Source organism: Acanthopagrus latus, chromosome 3 (genome assembly GCF_904848185.1).
Source record: "Acanthopagrus latus isolate v.2019 chromosome 3, fAcaLat1.1, whole genome shotgun sequence".
NCBI classification, from domain to species: domain Eukaryota; kingdom Metazoa; phylum Chordata; class Actinopteri; order Spariformes; family Sparidae; genus Acanthopagrus; species Acanthopagrus latus.
The window spans coordinates 19623425-19648849 of record NC_051041.1 but is presented as its reverse complement, the minus strand read 5'-3'; the positions used below and the strand labels follow the sequence as shown (position 1 = coordinate 19648849).

General features: G+C 42.3%; 1 protein-coding gene across 1 annotated transcript in view; it reads left to right on the top strand.

Moving 5' to 3' along the window:
* csmd2 (CUB and Sushi multiple domains 2) overlaps window positions 1–25425 on the top strand; it is a 229725-nt gene that overhangs the window by 8772 nt on the left and 195528 nt on the right. Inside the window, exon 2 of the mRNA XM_037092394.1 lies at window positions 11046–11262. Coding sequence (XP_036948289.1) covers window positions 11046–11262 — 217 coding nt within the window. The remainder of the gene's footprint in view (window positions 1–11045; window positions 11263–25425) is intronic.

Genomic DNA, 25425 nt, shown 5'->3' with positions numbered 1-25425 from the left:
TATAAGGCGTTGTTAGTTGAATAAAGTTCAAGCTGTGTTTTTTTTGTTTTTTTTTGTGGATATGTCAGAGGGTTTCTTTTTTTGTCTAACAACAAAACAAACATTGATTATATAAAATGACCCAACATGAGAGCCAAAAGTGAATCTCCCCTTTCTTTTTAGCCATAAATATGTACTTTTCTACGGATGAATGTTCACTGTGTAGAGTGATGTATGCACAGAGTCTGACAGCAAAAAGCTGTTTTGACATTCATTTCTTAAAGTGTATGTTTCTTCTCTGCACTCGCTGAAAAGGTTTTACGGAGAAAGTAGAAGACACTTTGTTGGAAATGTATTCGCGCCATTGATTCAGAAATTTCAAACGAGGGACGAGGTGTAGAAGCCATTTGAAGGATTTTCAACTTTTTTATATCCCACCTTGAAACACGTCTGGGTAGGGGCTTTGAGAGAACATTGTTTTAAAGGTTGTTAGTTCATGATGTTAGAGATCAGTCCAAAGTGTGCCTGCCAGACAAGTTTAACCCGACAAGGAAGTACTTATCTGCTGGCTCGTATTACATGCTTTGCTTTCACAGAATAAATGTGTCTCTAAATTAATGTCTTAAGCACAGAAATAGACACAATTACGTATAAAGACATACAGTGTCATAGGGAGGCATGTTAGAAAAATCACACATCATCAGAAATGTCTTCACTCTGTGCCAGCCGCTCTATGAATGATGCTGAGGAGCACAGAGTCAACTGTTTATTGAAAAAGCGCTTTAATGCAACAGAGACGATATGTGCTTTCATTTTAGATAAATTCTCATCCATTCCAGTGATGCACGCAGACCCATTCATTGCGGCCGTGGTCTGCGGCTGACACTTAAGCCTTCCTTGGGGGCAGTTAGGGCCCGAGTTGAAAGGTGAAAGCGCACTACAGTAAGCCGGAGCGTGGCTGATTGATCGCCTGCCGCTCGTCCGTCTCTAGGTGATAGATGGAATAGTCCTGCTGGGACGGTCATGACCTGACCTTTGGATCGGTGTGTCCTCTTGGGTTTAATATAAAATCCTCAGAGGGGATCACACGCTCATGAATGGTCCTCTCACTAACACACACAGGTCAGCATTCTTATCCATTTCATACATTTAACGCACCCATAGTGGCATCAGGCCACCTCCTGTCCATGCTATCGATTGTCCAGAAAGTGTAGTTTTCACTTATTTCTGGCGTGATTTAAGTGCAAATCTGTGGCAGGATGTAACCAAGATTGGCTCTCCAGTTAAGGTTCAGTGTAATATAACTCAGAGAGCCCAGCTGTCACATGTGAACAGAATGAGAATGAGGTGATAATTGACTTTCACTGTTTCACACATTAGCATCACACATAATTGTGCTTTTCTTCCTCATAAGTAAGAGGGAGGCTGGAAGAGAAGACTGAAACTATTTGCGGCATGTTCGAGCGTCTGTGTGTGTGTGTGTGTGTGTGTGTGTGAGTTTGGATGTACTGTACGTGCATGCTTGTGCGGCGGAGTGTGTGCATGTGCGAGATTAAGTGTTGAGGCGGACTTGAACAATACTAAATAATTGAGGAAAGGGATTTGTCTTCGTGCGTTCTCCTGTTTTCTTGTTGTCATGGGAACAACATACAGCCTCTGTGACAGGAGCAGCGAATGAGGCTCTTTGAGCTGCACTTCACTCTCTACTCGCTTTGTTTACCTAATCTTTTACTCATCAATATGTGAGTACCCTGAGAACTTACTGACCCCAGGTCAGCTTGCAAATTTAGACAGATGTGGACTTCAGTCAAACATGGGCATATTTACTGGCACAAGATTAAAAAAACAAGATGCTTAAAGAAATGCTTTAATTAGATTAAAATCACACAGATGGTCCCAAAAGACGAACATCAGTTGTCTTTATGTTGACACCCAAAAAACCCTTAAGGTTTCATGAACACAGATGGACTTCATGGCACTGGGCCAGCAGAAGGGGGAGGCCAGACCCCTACCTACTGTCCTGCACAACCATCAAAACACACGTTGCAAACTGAAGGGAGGTGAACAGCAATTACCACCACCACGCAGGTGGAGGCAGAGCGCACTCATTCAGCAGACTCTCCATTACATATACCAGCCGCTTCCTATTAAAAAAAAGGATTACAATGCGCTTTGACCAAGAGAGCCACAAATAAAAATGGCTAAATTAAATCCAGTTTAAAACTACCCGTCTGCTTTAACAGGAAGTTAGAACAAACGGCCAAATTAAATAGACAAACAATAACTATCACTTATAAAAGAAAATGAAACAATGTTACAAGAAAAGAAGAGGCTTTGGCAGGCTCCTGCAATATGAATGGAGATAATGTTATTTGAAGACACGTGCGTTCGCGGGATGAATAAAAGGTGTTAGAGTTAATTTAGCGTTGTTGGCAGTGCAAACTCTTCTCCAGCATTTGGTCTAAGCCGGCGCACAAGATGGTTATTTTAAGAACATGAAAAGCAATGGTGATGAGAAACTTTTGAAATGATAAAAGTACCTTTCATCAGCCATGTGATATATATGCAAAATAAAATATAATTATATTAAAACAAATGACAAGAAATGATTCTTGAGTGGTCCTCTTCAAACAGAGTCTTGTTCCTCTCTTGTGTTTCATAGAATAATTGCCAGGTGTTTACCGATGTCTCTGTAGCTAGCTAATGTTGTAGTGCTATTGCTGATTTGTGCAAACCCTGCATTTTGCCATGTTTCAATCTTGCTATGATGGCATGTGACGCCTGGAATTTTTCTAAAGGTTGCAAAGTTGCTGCAGTTGGTTCTTCTCCTCTGATATCAGTGCAGGCTGGCAGAGTAGGAGCAGGGGCTGCTAATGTTGGTCATAAAGCAGTGCTCTTTGTTAAATGATGACTCGATTGATAGTGTGAAGCTGTGAACATATTGCGATCATCGAGGCAATGTATGCAGTGGCAATGTGATAACACCAGGATTGCCACGGTAACGCAAGAGAAATCACGACAGCTGGAGACGGCACAGTGGAAACGCCATCAATGAAAAAGGTTTTGAGGTGTTGTCCCATTTCACAGGGCAGACTTCCACCTCTACACCTTGTAACTCTGTTCTGACGGGCAAGTGGGAGCTGGCGATGCGGACATGCAATTGAGCCTCAGACTAAAAACAACCCCTAACATCTTAGTGGCTTGTCTCCCTACCGCAGTCCAAGCTGACTAACTGAGCATGTGACCCTCTCGTGCTTTGCCAAATAGGAAATGATGTTTCCAGGTGAGGAAACCAGGGCAGACAGAGAGAGAGAGGGGCAAGGCTGAGTGGAAAAGCAGGGCTGCGTTCAAGTGCTCCATCACAGATACAAATGAGCGCACAAACACTCATGAAAACGCACTGACAACACACACACACACACACACACGTTTCTCCAGGCATCTCGCCTCGCGGTGTTTTGTGTGGGAGGCCCATTTGTATCAGTGCTGAATAAACTCCCCCACAAAGACAGGGGTCTTTCTCAAAGGGAAGAACATCAACCGTAGCATGCCTTTGACTCTGAATGGGCTATTTTCTATTGATTAGCTTGAAGCTGTGGTGCGTGGGTTGCTGTGGAGCTGTCTTGTTGACACACACCAACTTACCATCGGGCTATTTAAAATGACATGATGAAGAACACACATACAGTAGTATCTTCGTCGAATCAGTGTTTGAACAGTGTGAAATGCTTGTGTAGTTTTAGGGACGGGCTGAAATGGTGCGAAAGTGCGTAGGTGGCTCTGTGCGGGTGGGTGGCTGGGCTGCAGGTCCGTTTGGCCGGCGTGATGATACTGCTGGTTAAATATGACCCAGCTGGAAGGAACTGCCTGGCTCCCCCCTTCTCTCCCGCTCTGTCTGAGAGAACACATGCTCCTTTGTGCCTCTTTCCCCAGCCCTGATAACAGTCAGCAACATGCACTCACGCAAGTGGGCATCTCTGCATGCGCGCCTCGTCTGCGCGTTAGCGAGCCGCCGCCTTCTTCACCGCTTTAATCTCTGGCTACATTTCTGCATGTGGGTGTTGTTTATTTTCTCAACCCACACATTTCATCCTCCAGCTAAGTTGCTGTGACAATGTGTTTTTGTGTGTGTGTGTGTGTGTGTGTGTGTTGCGTATGTTTGTGTGTGTGTGCTTTAACTATGTGTTGCCATGGGCGTCAACAGATTATTGAAAGAATGAATGTTCTCAGCATGGTATAGATAGTTGTATGTGTGCGTGTGTGCATTTACATGTTTGCTCGAGCGTCCTCTTCATGTCTTTGCACAGATCATTGTTTTCCTTCACACATTGATGCAGCAGGAGGCCACTCTAGACTTCGCATTTGTGCCATTAGGGAAACACAAGCTCCAGTTTTCTGCCCTTTTAAGGTAGCAGCATTTACCACTCAGCCTAGTGGAAACAACCTGACGTGGAGGAGGGCTAAGTGCGAGCAAGCCTATCGCAAGTGCCTTCCACTGCATTTGGCTTGTCTGTAATGGCAGAGGGTGTCGTCCTGGCCCGGACATTAGCCTAATGTATGGAGGCGAGTGGGATCGCTGAGCACGCCCATTTCCATTTTAATGGCAGCCATCTAGAGGTTAATTCGGATATGATGCGGTCAAGGCGCGCATATGCGCTGACATGTCAAGAGACAAATAGTGGTGCTGAGAGGATCTATGGGGCGGAAGGGTTTATCTTCTCACCAGGGAGGCAGTTACTGGCACAAGCACACACACACACACACACACACACAAACATTTGGTTGTTTGAAGTTTACTCATGGGAAGGGCTATATGTGATAGTGAATATCTTTGTTACTCGATACCCCAAGGGACGCTTATTTAGTTGGAAATTATTCCATGTTTGCACCTCTGGGATGCTCATTTTGTGAGGATATGTCCCCTGATAGACCTCACGTTTGAAGGTTTCTCTTGAGAATAAGTAAAGAGCTGAACTCTGTATTTTAGCAGTGCAATGACTTGGAATGGGCGTTTCTTGGTATAGATCTTAATTTAATGGGTGAGTGCAGGGTTTCTGCAACACTTCCTCACACAGAGGCTGCGCTGAACATCTAAAGTGTGTGGACCACTGTGGCTTCCACTCAAGTCATACCGACTGCCTACACTGTGAGATCAGCGTGCTAGTGGTGTGTGTGTGCCAGGTAGCGTCCACTCAACCAATGGAAAAATAGGCCAATCTTCTTTTTATATATCTATGTACACTTTTAGACAGAAATTGGTCTGTGTCTTTTATTTTGTTAAATTATTCTTCTGCTATACAGAAAATGACTCTAGTTGGCAGAACGGTTTTGAGATTTTATATTATTACCCTAATCATGGTTTCTGTTCACCTGTGCCCTTTGATTATAGCAGACTGGGGAGTTTGCAATAACAAATAGGGAAATGATTTAAGTGCATGAGGAAAATAAAAGATGAGCGACCCCTCATACAGTTTACTGTTGTCTGTAGGCATTGACTTACCTATGCAGCATAAACTTAAGTTAAACTTTCATGCTGTAGTTCTTCTGGGTCTGCGGATGTTTTCACCAGCCAAACTGTCAGATATACTGCATGTGTTTTTTTCTGCGCGCGATTTTCTGCTGCACTGGTTCAACATGTTCTCACACTGCATTTATTTACAATAAGCACACTGTGCTGTGCAAAGATACGTTGATACTCCAAGGGACCTTTTCTCAGACATCAGACAATGGGTTTCATTCTCCTCAGCTGTATTCACCGTGCACTACATAAGGCGCGTCTGTTATTGACTGCAGGAACAAGATGCTCTCTGCGTCTTTGTCTTTTCGTCCAAAGACAAATTTGAATCGTAGATGAGGGGAGCAGACAGACGCAGGGAGGGACAAAGAGAGTCCAGAAAAAGGATGTTTGCGGTTTTGTATTGCGAGTATTGTTTGTGTATTTATGGTATTATGTGAAATGTGATGCTGGGATTACGTTCGCCAAGATGAAATTTTCTCACACTGAGAGTCTGGTCGGTGCTATTGCGACTAAGTAGAGCCAGATATGTGACACTCTACTCACCCAGGGTATTTGGATTACACTCGTACATGTGCAGACAACTGATACCCCCATACATAGACACACGACCAAAACACCCCACACACACACACACACACACACACACACACACACACACACTGCTGAAGCCTCCCTTTAAATAGACCTCTAGGATTCGGTAACAGTGCAGATTAAGCACTATCTTGCTGTGAATGTCACGCTGGCTGTCAGCACAGAATGGCAACGAGATGCAGAAAATAGGTATAAAAAAAATAAATAAATAAAAAAAACCTCTCCCCATATATAGTCTCCCTCCTCTTTCCAACTCATTTACTCCCATTGGCCGTTGCTCTTCCTCTCATTGACCTTCTGACATGTTCTTCCTGGCGCACTCTCAATCCTCCCTCTCTTTGCCTTCCTGCTGCTATTTTTTATTCCCCCCGAGTTCGTCCCTCATCTCACCTTTGCTTCAGTTATTCCTCACGTCATGTCTTCCGAATCTATTTTTCTCATATGTCCATACATTCACTCAGCCAGTCAGACTACAGTACTTCATGGCTGTCTGTGTGCCCCCTCCCTCCCTCCTTCACTCTCCTCTGGTCTCCCCCCCCGTCTCCTTCCTCCGCTCTGAAGGGTTGCTGTCCTGCTGGAGTACAGCACAGTGACCATCGATTCATCAAAGTGTCACCGCGCACTGCTGCGGCTCTGTATGCCCGCTACTGAACAACTGCCCTGGCGAAGCAAACAATATCTCCTACACACAAACACACACACAGAAAAAAACACACACACTCACACAGGTAGAGCCTGGAGTGCTGCTCCAGCAAGGTCGTTGCTCTCCCTGTACACCCGTCTGGTGGCGTGCACACCGGATGCGGTCGGTGCCAAGCGGACGCTGCCAGTGGGCTAAGCAGCGGACGACGTATCTGTTGAGCAACCACAGATATCAAGCGTGGTTAACATTCCAGTACAAGCCAATACTAATAGTTACCATAGAACATCATAGCAATTTTCCTAATTGCTGAAGCAGCGTATTTGCAGCTGTTCCATATTCATGATGCTTCACCTGAACTTACACAACTTGAGAAAACATGACCTTCTACTTTGCCGGCGATCAAGTCGGGCTAAAACAGCACGGCCAGCAGTCTGTTTATGGGGTCTTTATGGTGTGTCAGTGGGGTCAGCTGCAGGATGGGCTCTACCCTGCAGATTTACACTGAGGGGCTTCACAGTAGGTCAACAGCTCCCAGCAGCTAATTTCATAATGCACCCTGGGCGAAGCTTAAATAATTCAACCGAGCCTCGAGTGAAGGATCTACTTAATCAAAGGCTCTGGGTTTTCAAAGAGCGGCGAGAGTAGCCTTACAGTACCTTGGTTTACCTCAGCTGCACTTGTGTCTTCTTCTGGCGGTTTTTAATGTGAAAATCAAACTTGTTTTGAATCGGCCCTTGACGCTCACAAGAGTGCATTCTCCTGTGAACTTTGATGTGCCTGCTTTCGTCCGATTCACGTCTAAACCATGTATCTTTCAGCGAGGAGGATGAAATGTTGCTGGCCGCAGCCAAAACAGAAGCAGCCTCTCTCTAAAAGCACTACCATGGGTCTTTCATCCCAGATCGTGTGCGTCATTATCGATTTAAGAGTCGGTCACTTGGCACAGGTGCTCGCACTTTGAAAATAGAACTCTGAGGAGCTCTGGCAGACTCAGTGGACTTATTCACTGTCATGTTGTTGTTGTTTTTTCACCACTTAATTGCACCAGTGGAACACGAGACACCTGCTCGCCCGCCTGGTTGATCACCTGTCATATATAAATATGCACAGCATGTTCCATCCCCTTATAACACATGCACTCAGATGAAATTCAGCTGAGAATTGTGTTCCTGTGGTGTCCTTTTTCTTTTCCCTGAAGGGGGCTATTACATCCTTCAAACGTTGAGTCGTCTGTTGGGCCTCACTGAATCATTCCAGTCTTCAGGTATTCCAGTTCGATCCTGAAATTGATTAATAGCAATTCAGTTGACTTAACCGCCCTGGTATTGTTTTGTAATTCAGCCCATCTCTCACACCCTAGCTCATTGCCTATGTGCGAGAGGTGCACAGTCCACTCCGACCCCTATCAAGCTTTGCCATCAAGCCGCTGTAGTCGCCATTGATTGGCGTTTGTCTGATGGAGGCCTTGTAATGAAGGAGATGATGAGGAGATTATTGACCAGGCTGTGTGTATGAAAATCAGGCAGGAGAGGTGCATTTGGAGCTTTTACCTGAATATTAGTATTGACCTGATGGTAATTGGGAGGGTGGATGCTCACTTGCTGCGCCTACTTAAAGGCTTTAATGAAAAATCAGATGGTGCTGGCTCTCGCTTTGTTCTTCTCTCTTGTCACTGGTTAAAGATCAGGATTACACACAGTGATGCAATCTATTCTATGTAATATCGGTCATGTTTGGTTCAGTTCTTCCCTGCGAATTCACTTGCAGGTCCTCATGGCAAACAAAGAGCTGACCTCCTAAAGCAGCATCATACACCTAGCTGAAGTGCCTTCGAGTGGCCGGGGTACAAGTACTCACACATTAGCATCTTTTGGAAGAGGTCAAGCGCTATGAAGCCCCGACAAGTGACAGCTGAGAGAGGCCCCCACCTGTATTCCGGCGAGACAGGACCCTAGGGAGTCAACAGTGGCATGATGGATATACTGTGACTGGAGATGCTATTATCCTCCTGCTGCTGCTGCTGATGTCATCCAGACAGTCTGGATCTTTACTTTCTAATACTATCTCCCCCTTTTCCCAAGCTGGAAAACAAAATTTGATACCGTTTAGCTGCGCAACGTGGAGAAAAGGCTAATATTGGTTCTGTTTGATTGTGCAGCGGCATTTAGGCCAGAATTCATAAACACCCTGATGTGACATAGCTGCTGAAATCTGAAAGGAGACATATTGTGCTCATGTTCAAGGTTCATAATTTTATTTCAGGCTTCTGGTAGAAGGGGTTTACATGCTTTAATGCACAACAAACCCATCAGTTTTCTCACACTGTCCTGTGCTGCAATGCCGAAAACGTCAGTTTTAGGTCCCCTCTTTTAAAACCCCCCAGAATAAACATAATGCTCTGATTCGTCAGCTATCACATGCCTGAGCCAGCACCACTGACAAAAAAGACAAAAACAGAGCAGCTTCACTAAATTAATTATTATAGTGCCAAACTAGTCGCTTGGCACACATTATGCAAATGTATGACATGGTGATGTATTGTGATGACACAAAGTCCGATTAATTTTTTTTTGTCATTCCATCTCCTTTTTCTCTGTATTTTCTTTAAAAAGAAATCAGCTTGTATTTATCCTGATGTCAAATAAGGCTGAGAGGAATATAAATTGCCCCATTTTTCCTCTTTTCCTTTGTCTGTTGCCTTATTACCTGTGAGTCCCTGCTGTCTTTTTTTTAGATATGAGTCATATTTTCTGAGTGAAACTCTGGACAGATCTTTTGCTGTCAGGGTGTTCCGTCTTCACAGAGCCCACACAAAGTATCGCAGATTCTTTATGTTCCACAAGCGATCAATAAGGGACTCACGTTCCGCTCCTGCAGGGATTCAGTTTTACATGTTTGAAAGCTGCTATGTGTTTACTGATGATTCTTGGTTTCGTTCAATGCCCTGTTTTAATAAGCTCAGGTAAAATAGCTTGTTCCGATGCATTCCATCATTACACACATTTACAGAGATGTGAGCACGGATATAAATGAACAGGAGGAAAAAAAATTGTATCTGCTGCGATTGTGCATTGTTTGTGTTGTTGAATAATGTGGGTTATGCAGATAGCAGATGTCCACCAATTATACTCTCCTAATTGCATTTTAATCAGGCTGCATTATGATTCAGGTTAGCGAGCGGGGCAAACATAGGGAACATACAGACCATTTGTATAAATAGCATGTATTCTTACATGATATTCTAATTCAGTCCCTCTGTGTGGACTTTTATTTAGTCAGTGTAACAATCGCTGCACTTCTTAGCTGAGGGAAATTAATTCTGGACATGCTGCAGTCCTGCTGTCTTAGTTCAACAGCTACAACACATGAGGCTATTTATGCTGTGTGATTGTTCAATTTATTCACATTCAATTGCCTTGTCATCTCTCAGTGGCCGGCTGACTGCTGGATGCTTACATTTAGCTGTCTTGAAGAGGAAAAATGTACTTAAATATTTTTTTTGTTTGTTTTTATCCAAGCAGATAAGAATCCTCTTGTAACTAGAGGAGGCAATCCATACATGCACATGTAGACTTTTACATCCACAAGATACAAGTGCAGTCACACATCAGTCAACATTAGAGATTAATTACAACTAAATCCCCAACATTGATTAAAAGTCTCGGCTGTGCTCAGATCAGTGGAAGACAAGTTGTTTAGCTCGGGGATTCAAAACACACACAATCCACAGCTCTTCCAGCACGAGCTCCGCACTGATAGATGGCAACACGCGCGCGATTAAAATTCAAGATTGAAGGCCGTACGAGTGGCTGCCGACGAAAATGCAAGACGAGTACAATTAATGTTGTAATCGAGTGTGTCTCCTCACGTGTGTGTGTGTGTGTGTGTGTGTGTGTGTGTGTGTGTGTGTGTGTGTGTGTGTGTGTGTTAACGCCCCTGTCCCTTCATCTTCTCTCCTCCAGCTATGTCATGTATTAACGTGGGAACCTATTACTAATGTGGTGAAAGGGCCAGTGTGTGAACAAGTGTGTGACGACGGAGGTGGTAGAAGGTGGGGAAAGCTGGGAGAGGCTGAGCCATTTAGCATTGCTCTATTAATGGCTTATGCTGCACGCTGTAGGTGCTAATGGATGTTGGAGCAGTTGGTGCAAACTGTTTGACTGTGGGTGTGCATCTGAGTGTGTGTGTGTGTGTGTGTGTGTGTGTGTGTGTGTGTGTGTGTGTTTGGATTTGTATAATATTCTGCTGTCTATTATTTGGCTTCTTACTCTTTACACCATTTTAATAAGTGTCTGTTTCTATTTCTCCTCTCAGGTCAGAACTGCAGTTATACACTACACAGTCCCAATGGGACGATAGAGAGCCCCGGCTACCCTTACGGTTATCCTAACTATGCCAACTGTACATGGGTGATTGTGGCGGCGGAGCACAACCGGATACAGCTGGTGTTTCAAGGCTTCGCCCTAGAGGAGGACTTTGACATCTTGTCTGTATATGACGGGCCACCCAGCCCAGGGAACCTGCGGACACGGTAAAAACAGTCCTTGATTTTTTCCTGTGCATGTTTTGGTTTTTACACTGTGATTTGAATACTGGTACACATTCCCATAATATTGTCATGACAACCTTTTCTTTTCGAATGCAGTCAACAGTTTGACCTCCAAGAATGTTTAGAATTTGCTAGGTATTGACAGTGAAAGGTTGTGCGTGTTGTAAGGTTCAAGGAGACTTATTTGTCATTGTGTAACACAGAGTTGCATACGGTAGTTCATAACTCCTTCATGCTACTCAAACATAGAACATATAGTTGTTCATAACATATGTTAACAGGTATACACCCAGGAAATAATGAAATAGATAAGTAAAAGTTCAACACTGTACAGCAACAAGTTTGAGCACCAATCATCAATGATGTAAAACACAGAGTCCGACTCTCCTGCTCCGTCACTCTGTCTGCTCAGAACACAGTCCAACAGTGGTGCAACTTGATCCAGGGTGCGAGATGGAGACAGGTCTCTGTACAGATGTCTCAACAGTCTCTCTATAGAAACCTGAGTAACATTTTGTCCATTTAGTTTTCCTGTGATATTGGCCAAGAGCAGCCTTAGATCCAAGATAAGCATGACTTTAATCCCCTCTTCCTCTCCTCCCTGCGGCGCTGTCTAATGGTGGAAAGATGCCGTGGGCAGTGATCGTCTCGAAGTCTGCTGCTCTTAATCCAGGACCTGCGCTTTCTTGTCCAATGCTGAAAAATGTATTTCTCCAAACAATAAATCTGTTAAAAGTGGCTTTTGTGGTGCCCGTTGGCTGCTGCTGTTGACATGGATATGATTGTTGAACCATTTATGCAAAATGTGTCATATATTCCTTGATATGGAAATCATTCCTAAAGAATTTAGTTTAACAACCACGAGAACACTGTAACTCGCAAACCGACTACCATTGATTATTAGACACTCTCGGTAAAGTACAGGAGGAATTAACTACATTATTGGCCTCATCATCTCGATTAATTTATCTGAGAGGAGCGTTCTTTTTAATAATGATCACAAACATCAACAAGAAGAGAGTCAGATCTGTTAAGAAACACAAAATGTCTACATATTCATGTCACTCTTTGTAGTACTAGCAGTTCATGAGAGTTCTACATAGTGCTCATGTCCCACAGGCGTAACAGTGGGGGGCAAAAGGCTGAGTTCTTGGTACGCTGTGATTTTGACAACAAAAAAGGCAGACAGGGCAAAAACCACGAGAATTCTGACAAGCAGTTTAAACTAAAGCCCGAGGTTAGCCAATCTTATTTGGAAGAGAAAATATAAGTGAGCACACACAGTTTTTCAAACTGTCAGTTGTAAACATCCACCAAACCATATAGAATTTCGCAATTAGTCACTAAGTGGATATACAGTAGTGGACCATGCTTGCAGTGAGGGCTTATCAGTGACATCTCAGGCTCACCCAGTGGTCTCATCCCCATATAAAGCGTTAGCTAATCAAACTGTTGTTCACAATCCGACCCGCACATCAGATTTTGTCACTGATTTCAAATATCTCAGCATCACTGTTGGTTTGCCAAAAGAAGCAATTTGAAGACAACATTTTGTGCTCTCAGAAATTGTGATGAGAATGTTGCCTTAAAATTTACTAATTAATCATGAAAATATTCAGAAAATAATCAATAATGAAATCCATCTTTGGTTGCAGCCTTAGTCGACTATATTATTAAGACTATAACCAATAAAAACATGTCCAAAACCATTCAATAAGAAACCAGGTTGTATTAAATGTGAAAATGTCCTTTCCAGAGTTATTTGGACTTAAAGGTATTGATGAAGGTAGTGGACTAGAAACTGGAAAAGAACCAAAACTATAATCAAGACTTTAATCGGTGATGCATTCAGAGGCATTTGGAGCAGATCTGTTGGTGACTAATACAAGACTGACTGTGTTGACAGCATCACAGCATCCAAGGTTATTTAATGGGATTCTGGGCACATCTTGTGCTTCAGAGCTATTAGCAAAAATGCAATGAAGCTCACTTGGGTGTGAAGACTCAAACAAACAATTTCTGAATCAACAGACTCATCCTCCTGTACAGCCGTCAATTTAACAGCCACAGAGAGAGGGCTGCCCTGCGCTAACATCGGAAAACTGAAACATGGGCTGTCTGGTTTGCAGACCTTCATGCTCACTAAGTTAACACATTTTCAAGCAGCCAGGATTTTAGACGTAAATATGGCTCGGTAGACTCACCATCTAAAGAGCCAGACTCATTTGTTTTAACTGCAATTAAAAGACACCGAGCTACTATTCACTGATGCATTGTGCATCGGGATATTATTGCTCGCAGTCTGAAATCTATCAGACCTCCTGGCAGTCCCTCACTTACAGCCTAACTTAATTAGTGACAATTTCTGAATCTGATCAGTGGAAGTCACACCAAAGCTGCTTTAAATTCCTGTCACCTCCTGCTATGAGCTTTGGCCTTGCAAATAGTTTAAAGCATATGTTATGTAAGCCCCCCGGAGACAGATGAGAGAAATATTGTTAAGGGCTTTTGTTATTGACACTGTTTGAGCCTCTGCCGGCCTTCCCTCTCCCTCTCCCTCTCTCACCTCTCCTCTGCTCCCCCCTCCCCTTGTCTCTCATTCTGTGCCAGTGGTGCCTCCACTGCATCTCCCTGCAGGAAGCGAATGAAAGAGAGAAGAAAATCCATTATGGATTGGTGTTGCGCTGTTCTCCTCAGCCTTTCTCCTGTTTGGACCTCTGGGCTCTGTTGTATATTGATGCTCCAGCGGGATGGCTTGGGTGGAGGGGTGTGGTGGGAGGAGCGTTCCACTCTCTCAGTCCAAGCGCTTTGAAAATAAGTGAGGGGAAAGAAAATGAATTTGAGAAAAAGGAGGGGAAGGGGTAGTGGGGTTGTGAAAAGCGGGAGAAATACGGGGAAAAAAATGAAAGAAACGGAGAGGCAGTTTTTGAAGAGTTTGCGGGGAACACAGATCTCCTTTAGATTCTACTCGTGTTGTCTTTGACCCGAACTTCTCTCATTTTGTAAAAAGGCATTTTGTAAAAGTGAGACTTCGAGCTTTATCTATGAGTGAGCTTGGCAGGGCTGGGAATAGGCTGGAAGCAGCGCTCACCCGTCAACAGCAGTCTGTCAGGACAGGCATGTATATTTACACTCCTACAGCGCGCACACACACACACACACACACACACACACACACACACACACGCATATCCATATAGGCGCATACTCACACACACAAAGATGCACATTTGATAATTCAGCCCTCCCTTTCCGCTCATCTCCCGCTCATGTCAAAAGTAATTTTCTTTCCATCTCTCTTGCCCCTCTGCCTCCAATTTCTCCCAACCTCCCCTCGTTTCCCCCTCACCTATTTTTTTTAACATCTTATCTCTTCTGCCTGTTCTCCATTTTGTGTTGTGCATGCTGCGCTCGCTGGATTTGAGTGGGCTTTCATGTATACCACGCCATAGGTTTCAGAGCTTGGAATATTTCCTTTAATCTCGAGTAGTCATCAAAAATGAATGTTTTGACTCTCCTCGTGTTCAAACGATCACCTTTGATTTCCTTTTCAAAGCCGTCGCTTTTCTTCTGATTTGTTTATTTATCCATTAATTTATTCATTGCTGTCGCAGCAACGCGGAGAAAATTGGTGTTATCAGGAGAATATGGGCTTACAAATCAGTTCAGCTATGTATATGTGCTTGTGTTCCTAAGTATATATGCACCTCGGTGTGTGCTTAGCGAGTGTGTGCAGCAGTTGCTTTATGAGTCACAGTCCCTCCTTAGGAAATGCATACATGAGTCAGTCTGTTACTGCAGCACTCCATTAGACGGCTGATCCCAGCCGACACCTGTGAAGCAGAGAGAAAATCAGATGTTTGAAATGAAAAAAAAGAAAAAAAAAAGAAAGAGGGTATATGCAGCGATATGTGCTCCAAATTGCCAGCACAGGCTGCTGTCGATATTTGATCGCTGTTAATTAAGCAGAGCATTCATTTCCAGAGATGGTGAAGTGATTAAGTGGTTAAGTGCATCTTTCACCCAGAGTGTTGTGGAAGGTATCAATTACTGTGAACAAGGAGAGCTTGAACTGCAGTGAAAACTTACCTCAGGGTGAAATTGGACTGAAGTAGTTCAATCGTCCATGTAAACGTTTGTCCCTTTCCACATATTGGCATGTTAACTTTTTTTTTCTTTTTCTGTTGTTTAAAATTAGGGCAATCTCTTTTGGCCGTACTCACTCTTTGAATCTGGATATGACATGAAACCTAATAAACGATTGTGATCATTACAGATTGTAAAGGACCTGTTTAGATAGAGTTTTGTTTAGGTCTCCACAAACACGACTGGAGACGGCCCGACTGCCTGTGAACAATGTATGGCTTCTGTTGCCGCAAACACAGCTGGAACTTCCCAAGTATATCCAGTGATGTCATACTTAAAAAAAAGTTTTAACGACTCAGTCCCTTGTCAAAAATACCCAGTAGTTTCACACTTATATGTGCTGAAAAGCAGACTGGATCTGCAGCTGTTCGGCAGTCTCATTGCCTGTAACTCCACTACTGCCCCCTCCTCCTCCACATATGAATGTAAGGTAATATGTAATGTGAACGTGATATAGCATGTTTTGCGGGAATCAATATGTTACATAGCCTTTTACATGCACACGTAGCTATATCTGTGGTTTGCAGAATCATTAACTGCTAATGTACCCTGCCGAGAGGGTTGTTAACTTAACAGCTGACTAACAGCTCATTTTCCTTTATAGATTGTTTTCCTATCTACCAGGAAGCAATTTGTTTCCATGTATTTAAATACAATAATAAAACAAACTTGCCATGTTTTATTTATAAGCTTAAGATGTGTCCACCTTGACAGTCTTGCTGCTTTTTATTGTTAGGTAAGTAGAAAGTGACATGCACACTGCTTGCTTTGTCTCTTTTGTGGTGTAGGGAAGCACAAAATCCAATTCCAAAGAAAAGAAGAGATGTTTTGAGAAAAGTGATTGGACAAAATTACCTTTTGTATTGAAATCATCTCATATTGTTATGGCTACACAAAGACCAACCTTAACATAGAAACCCTTCCAGGCTAAATCAATCCAAAACATTCCAAAACACATAAAAACTAAAGAGAGCAATACAAAACAGAGGACAAACAAGAAGCAGTGTAGTTCAATGAAGGAGCGCAGGGGACACACATGGACGGAGGAAAAGGCACAAGAAAACAGGAGACAGAAAACAAACGAGCTGACAAAGAGCCTGGGAGTAAACACGGGCTTAAATACACAAGGAAGAGACAAAGACAGGAAGTGGAAAGTCTCAAGCACACAAGGATATTACTATGAAATAAAACAACAAATAACCAAATGAAAAAAAACTAATCATGACATATTGTTACACAACTGCCATTTGGTTCTATAGCAAATAAAACCTGTTCTGTAAAGTCATTGTCATTGTTGAGAGTTCTTTCTGTAAGTCAGTTATTGAATCACAGTCTTACTTTCAAAATAAGAGAGCTTTGAATTCACATTCATTCACTCAGGGAACAACACAGCCATGCTTCACTGATAGTTTATGCTTGAATGTATCGGTTGAGTGGCCAAACTGCATTACAACAATAGACCACAACAATAACGCAACCTGAATGTAACCATATATATAATAGAATGTTTTGAAAAAAGGGACTGTAAAGTATACATGAATTTCAGTTGCAATTGTTCCTTAATTTCAACCCTGTCTGTCCTGTCAAATTTGTCATGTCTAGCAATAGCTAATTACATTTTAATAATTCAGACCAGTTAGTGATTATCTGGTCATTTATCTGCTGTAAAATGAATATTATGGTACTCTGTCCTGGACAACAGTAACCATAGTGTCCTGGATTAAACACAACCTGTGGATTTGGAGCACAGTAGTCACAGAGACCTCCCCATGACTAAAGCTTCAGCCAACTTGACCTCCAGCGGGAAACTGAACCTCTACCAGCTCATTCACTGTCACTCTATACGACAGCATACATTTCTAACTTGTAAAAGGCAATCTTTTTTTCACTTTTGTGTCACATTTCACCTTGTAACTGCCAATTGGGGAACACTGAGTACATTTCAGCAGAGGGGAAAAAGCTATTGGGGAGTGTGAATGTATCGCTCTCCACATGCCTTCCTCTCAGTGATGGAGTGATGGAACGGCGGGACTTAAGTCTGGCAGTCTGGCAGAGGCGGGGAAGTGAGAGAGAGAAAGGGAGGGAGAGGGAGAGAGAGAGAGAGAGAGAGAGAGGGAGGGGAAGGAGGGGAAGGAGGCGTGGAAGGGACAGATTTTCAGCCTGCGGGCTCGATAGGACCTAAATAAGGAGCACCAGTGCATGGTGCTGGGAGTGGCATTAACACTACAGCCGGCCCTCGGTGCTGTGAGGTTGGGGTGTCACAACATGAGTTTGTGTGTGTGTGTGTGTGTGTGTGTGTGTGTGTGTGTGTGTGTGTGTGTGTGTGTGTGTGTGTGTGTGTGTGTGTGTGTGTGTGTGTGTGTGTGTGCTCAGACTGTGCTTACAGAGCGGGATCTGGTTGTGTGTACAGCCCATCCCAGCAAGCTGATTCACTGTCAACAAAATCAAGGTTTATTGGAATACAGATAAAACAAACACACACTCTCAGACACACACATTTTTTAAGCACAGAGTAAATGGCAGTGGGCTGGAAAACTGTTTGCCCTGTAATTTCTCAGACGCGTCAGGTTTTCAGAGATGTTTCTGCTTTTTGGCAGGCACTCGAGAGCACAAGTGCTTTTGCTGTATATGCATGAGAGGGAGAAAAATATTATAGTTGCTTTCATATTGCTTCAGCTTGTAGTTCAAAGTTTTTATCTGAGCATGTATCTTCTCACTAAAAACAGACGAAAAACAGACTGTAAAGGAATAGTGCAATACCTTTGGGAGATTGTCTGAACAGTCACATGATCTTTTAAGCAACAAAATACTGAGACAGAATTAGGGCTCAGATGATAGTCAATTAATTGACTAACAGGTTGTCAGAAAGTTAATTGAAAACAATTTTGAGTTTATGAGAAACTGAAGTGAATGCCAGGCACAGTTTCCCAAATGTGACAATTTGCATATTTTCCCTCTTTTATATGTAAATCAATTATCTCTGGATAAGAGAATGATACTTTGACAAAACAAGCAAATCAGAGTCAGGATATTTAAGATGGGCAGTTGTTCCTCATTTATTAACTTATTACATGAACCTGCATTAACTCATCTCTTTGTGAGTAACTGAAAGCTGACATATTCACCCTGTAAACCGTATATGACAACAGATCAAGATTGTTGTTTGCATGATCCGGTTGAAAAAAATGTAAAACGAAAACTGTAATCGTTCTTTCTGCAGTGAGGAGGTAAGGCTTACGTCTTTGACTGCAGTGCTCCATCATGGTGTGATGATTACGCTTGTAATTAATTTGCCACGTACAAACCAGAAGCTGGGAGAACACGGGCAGGAATCCACAGAGACACCGTGGATAACAGAGAGACCGAAAGACAAGAACTAAAATACACAAGGGAAAGAAGACTGATACATAGAGTAACCAAAAAACTGTGAAAACAGACAAGGAACAAGACAGGAAGTGGAAAGTAAAACATGACACACTAGGATGTATCAACCAAAACAAAACAGGAAATATATACACCAAAAAACCCAAACCATGACAGGAAATGACACCTATGAAGATATACTGAAGACATTACATCAGAATAAGCAAACATGTCTATGAAGACACTGACGGACCATTTCTATTGTTCAGTTCAAGGGGATGGTTGGATATGACAAGCCTTTTAGCAGGCAGTTGCCTTTTTTACAGCTGCTATGGAAGAACATTTGCTTTACGCTTTACTTTACTGCATTTATGTCTACCCCATAAATGTAAGTCTTTAAATTTCTCTCCGAGTAGTTTGTTTTCCTTTCACTTCCATGTCCTAAGTAAAAAAATAAAGCTGCTCCACTATATGTTCAGCAGCTAGTTGTTAACTTGGACAGCTCAGCTGTTTGGTGCTGGACCGGTAGCATACAGGCAGTTTCAGAGCTGAAAAGAACTACCTGTTGTTTTGACCCTATTGTTAAACTAAAAGTATTTATTATACCTGACAAAAGATTATTTAAAAACCTTCTGAGTTATCAGTGATGTTAAATATTGTTGGCTGCAGCTGTTCACCAAAATCATATATGCATACACAGATCATTGAGTGTAAAATTCCTTGATAAATCTGCAGTTGCAAGAAAAATGTAACAGGTTTTTATTACACCGGTGATACACAGCATTATTTTCTATCATATTTATTTTAAATGATACCAGCTGCTTACATAAAAGGAGGCAATTGTGTCGTATTTAATGCTCAGAAACACTTGTATTGAGCTTTACAGCAGCAATTAGTTCTCATTTTATCACCTTTAAGCTAAGTTACCTACAGCGGTACGTAGATGGAATGCTAGCATGTATCTGTGTTAGTTAATTCACTCTCCCCCTCGCCTCCCTGCATCAGGTGTGTAAGTGTGTGTGTCATACATACGTTAGAATGAGTTCAGCGCTTGAGTCAAGCTTGTAAAGAGTCAATGTCTGCGGGTCACGGTGAGAGTGGGCGACATACAACGGCACTTCCAGCCACGGCAATAATTCTTCTTCGGTGAAGGCCTCTGCCATCAATCTCTCACAACCCATACTTTGGAAAATGACTCCAGTACGTGAAGGCTGCGGCGGAAACGTGTTCAATGCATGTTTGCGTACACATGTTTCTTCTTTGTCTGTTCATCCCAAGCTGCACGTGCATCAAGACGATGAGTATCGAAATGAAGGAGGAGGGTTTGATTGAGTGTGTGTGTGGGAGGAATATGGCTTCAAGGCTGCAGGGTTTTATTTGTCTGTGGTTTGTGGTCATGATTGAGCACCTTATTCAAGAGCATCCACACAGAACACACAGTACATGCGCTCCATGTAGACTTTTCTTTTTTTTCACACACTCCACCAGACATGTACGAGCGGACACATTGATGCAAGCAAACACGCATACACATGCACGTACGCTGTAGGATTTATGGTTCCTTTGAGTCCAGGGCTGTTAATGGAGAGACTGCCACTTATCAACGCCAGCTTTAACGACAGTCCGCTAAAAACAGGAGGAAGAGTGATAGTTTGTTTTTCATCATCTCGTGCTGGGAAAAAGTGAAACGATGCGGAGATTTATGACATGTGCTCACCTGTGAGGCAGAATTATTAGGCCCTGTAACCCCAGATTAGAGAAATAATCAACTAGATGGCTGTGAATTTATATCCTGCATCCTGTGTATCACTCATTGTGCGTATTGCTATTGACAGTCTCCCATCCCTGCGCCTATCAATGTTCTTAACAGGATACACTTCAGCAGCGGGATGAGATGAAATGTTTTCCTGCAGAGATAAAAGATTAGATATGCAGTGCACCCTTCAAAAAGCTGTGTCATTTGTCAGCCCTTGTGTGCTTCTGGCGAACGCTCGTTTGAGACGAAGGAAGGCACCACATTTTTTTAACTGTCGGAGATGACAACGAGATCACTAAGAATAAGGTGAGGTGTAATATGCTCATGAAGTGTGACCAATTCACATTTCAGCCACTATGTGTTCTCAACAAACAAATCAGAAGATATAGTTTTAGCCTTGAGTTCATAACAATGTCAATAAAAACATTAAAGTGGAACTAAGTAGTTTTGGAAAAGAAACTCAGAAATCAACTATTTACAACAGAAATGAGGTAATAATACAAGCTCACAAATATTTTGTCCATTACCGGATTAACAAGATCAGAGGAGAATAAGGTCTGCAAAAATATAATGTGTATATTTGCGGGAAAACAGTGTGAACATGTGGTGTTCTTTAAGTCTGTGTGTTCAGTACTATTGTCATGAAAACAAAGAGAGTTCGTTTTGGCATGAAAATCAATCAATAAAGATATTTCTCTTCTGATTCTAATTTAGCCTCCAAAACTACATATAGTGCCTTTAATTCTTGACTGTAAGGAGATTTTACATGTCTGTTGTGGAAAAAATGAGAAACTCAGACTTACTGCAAGTTAATTTATATACTGATATCAAAAAAAAAAAAAAGCATGATGATTCAATCAGTGATGGATATAAATTAGTACATTTACTCAAGTAGTGTACTTAAGTACAGCTTTGAGGTACTTTTACTTTGAGTGTTGCATGTGTTTAGCTATCTTTTTATTTTTATATAACACTGAATGTGATGTACTGCTGTGTGGATTACCAAGGACTGATTTTGTAAGAAAGTGCTGATAGATAGATAGATAGATAGATAGATAGATAGATAGATAGATAGATAGATAGATAGATAGATAGATAGATAGATAGATAGATAGAAGAACAGCAGCGGAGGCGCAGGATTGCTGCCCACATGTGAACATATTTCCAGAATTAGACTTGGCCAGATCCAATATACTGAGTCAGTAGCTATGTTTACACAGACAATATGACTGTTTGCATGGGATGAGATAAGTAGGGTCTGATATTTACATGCAGCAAAACAGATGTTACATCATGCATTCGTCTTCCTCGTTGGATATTTGATCTCTTTTGTGTTTGATCAGCTCCATGTCCTGAAGATGGATGGATGAAAAAATAATCAGGTTCTGTTGTTTACATGGGACAGTTCTCAAATGTTAATGAAAAGGTTCAGAGTTGCCGCTCTGCAGCCAGTGATGTGTTATTCTGAAAATATGGAAAGCTACAAGTCGTACATTTAAACTTGCAACAACTTTAAACTGCTAAAGTTTGTCTATTTTATTCTGGATCTTGCTTGTATGAAAAGGAATTATGATGTATCCGAACAACAATATGACATATATTTCCCCGACGATATGACATGTTTGGATATATGTTAAACAAAGGCACGAATTGAATTTGTAAATTGATAAACGCCGCCTAACAAAGGGATGGTGGGAGGTGGATTTAATGCTTTTCTCTCTGCAGAGAATTCATTTTGTTGATTTGCATGACAACTTATGCAAATCACGTCAGTCACAATTTCCAAATTACAATACCTAAGGCTCTGTGCAACTCGTGAGTGCGCATGTGCAGCAGTTGTAACATGTGCAGCATGTTGTCTGGATTTATCACAGCCAAAGGGGGAAGAGCAGACTGGAAGCAGGCTTGTCATTGATGTTTTTCGCTGCTTGCAAGACTTCTCTTTGTTTCCAGTAATTTTGGATGGATGAGCTATAATAAAGTAGTGTTTATAATTTTCAATAACAATGATACAATGGCTTGACAATCTGTAATTTTCGTGGAAGAGGGAAAATTCTGAAATGAAAACCATGTCTGTTGTGCCAATATTTCACTTTTTGGATAAAGGAGGCGGTGGAAGCAAAATCTGGTGACTGCTTGGAATTAAAACACACATTAATCTTCCTCACCCTTGGAGCAGCAGTCTCTACATCACATTGCTGCAGATATGTGGCTGGTTGTTCCATAGAAAAAAATGCCAAAAAAGTCATTTACCAGTGCTCTAAACTGAGGCACCGCTAATCTACAGTTCATCAGTTTATCTGATGAAAAAAAAGCTACTTTTGCTTCTGTCCTTCCTGCAGTGATTTGTTGTTCAGCATTTGATATTCAGACTTAAGTCATAGGAAATATGCCTGTGATGGTAATATTTAATACTGCCTCTGAAGCATATAAACATGGTGATGCACGCATATCATATTCAAGCTCTCAAGCACTTTCCCAAACATTCACAAACAACTCTGCAGCCTTAAGTGGTTGTAAAAATAACAGTGAGGCTGTAATGTGCTCTTTCATTTCGATTTCGTCACCATTTCCAAAAAATTAAAAACTTTCTGTCATTTCGTTGTCATGTTTGTCGTTAATCATTTCTTGCTCTCAAAGTAACTCAAATTATGAGTTGGTCTGATATTGGAAACAGATAAACCATATTTGTTTCTTTGCAGAGTTCCTGCAGACAACCTCACGTAGGGCACAGTGGTGACTTGGCTCCTTCAAATAGTGTTTTCCTCCGTAAGAAAACATCCAAATTTAACATAAATATGCCTGCGAGCAGTGGTTCTAGGAGAAAAACAAAAACACATCAAGCCAAGCTCGTAGCGCATGGGTATGATGATGACTTCTCCACCCGCTGAGCAATTTCAGTCTCGACTGGAGGAAGAACCTGCAGACCTCCTCCTGTTCGTGCTTTCACTGCCAAACATGTCACAGGCAAATCAAAGGCTGAACTAAATGATATATGTCTGCCAGCAAAACTGCAGGAATATTAAAGCTATTCAGTCATCACTGTGAGAAACCAATCAATAACTACTAGCTGTCTGGGACATGGAAGCAATGTTAAAACAGTCTTAGGACTTGAATATTCCCTGCACATCTCTGGATTTTAACCTGCCAGTCTGGGTTAACATTTCAAATGTGAATGCTGCATTATGATTTAACATTCATTGTTTTTTGCAACTTAAGCCACAGTTTTCACAGATTTGAGGTTTTCTAACCCTTCAGATTTTCATGTATACAAACAACAGAGAAATCCTAAAAGCATATCTTTGCATATGTAAACACTGTACAACAACTGAAAATACATGTGACTGAACTCAAAATGGCAGCCAAATTTATTCCCTGAAATGCACAAACTGACAGTGGTGGAGGAAATACAAGACACAAATCCACTGTTGGACTTGTGTTGTTATTGATCTCAGTCAAAGTGCCAATTTTCAGATACATCTGGTTCTTTGTGTGGCCACAAACTCTCACTGCAGAACAGACACAACCCAAAAAACCAACAACAGAAGGACAGCCAACAAATACAATATGGTGGCATGGACCCTTTGGTATTTTCCCCCCGTAACCACACGCCAAAACCAGTAGCAATACATTCCCTTTAGCTGTAATCTATGGGACCGTGAAGCACAGACGTTCTCCTTGTGCACCATTTGTTTCCTGGCTTAGGCAAATCCCCGGCATATTTTTCCATTCTGTGTTGATTCTGCTGTTTTGTTTTTTGTTTTTGTTTTTTTCCCCCTCAGTGTTGCTGCAGTCACGTTTTTCTTCCTTGATTTCACCCTTTCCCTTTGTTTTTTCCCGTTCATCCCTTGGAGACACAGAGCATAGCAGTCTAATTAGTTACCCAAACACCTTGTGAAACGTGATAATGGATAAAGCACACATTTTGTGAGCGGGCGCTCGCACGCATGCAAATACGTAGGCACAAGGCGTGCCGTGTCAAAAGGATTTGGCTGGCATGTAATTAGACACTTGTTGCATGTGACCAGTTGCACTTGTGATTGTTTAGTTACTGGAAAGGTGAAGGTTAGTGCCCCAAATTCTCCTGTAAACATACTGCCATCGATTTCATCGTAAGGGAATCAGCTGATAGATATACATGCAGTGTCGCAGAGATGGACTAAAATAGAACAGATGTATCCGGTCTGCACGCCAAAACACGCCTCATTTTTAGAGTATTAACGTTGGGATCGACAAGCAGTGAGGGGCTTAAGGAGAGACCATCGATCGTATACAGAGGCAAGTCCAATGTCATATGAGTAACTCTGTACGTCTGAGAGCCTGCAGCTAATTCTACATCAGTACCAGTGCTGGACTTCAATAACACACACACACACACACACACACACACACACACATACAAACACACACACACACACACAGACAGCTGCCCCCCCTCCTCCCTTTCCTCCTCTCGCTTTTCCCCCGCTGTCTTCTTCCCTCTGCTGCTCTTTGATCATCTTTGCCACGGGAATGAAAGAAGAGCGACGGGTAGAGAGTAAATAGCATTGGTTGGGCGCTCCATCGGTCACTGTGTCCCTGTTAGCCCTGCTGGCTAATCAGATCTACTGCCCAACCTTGTTTTGGAGTTTATTAGTGGCATCCCTCTGCGGAGCGAGGGAGAAACTGAAGATCACAGTGAGACGGAGCGATAGTAGAGCAAATGATACAATTTTGAATAGAGATTCAGAGCCTGACACACACTCTTTTGAAGAACCCTCGACGGCTTAGATTCGACTCCTTGTAGTGCAGGTATGCCTCTCGTGCACACACTGTACAAGCAAACATGCTGCTTCTCCCTGGAGTCAATACGTGAACAATCGATGAAATACACACTATAT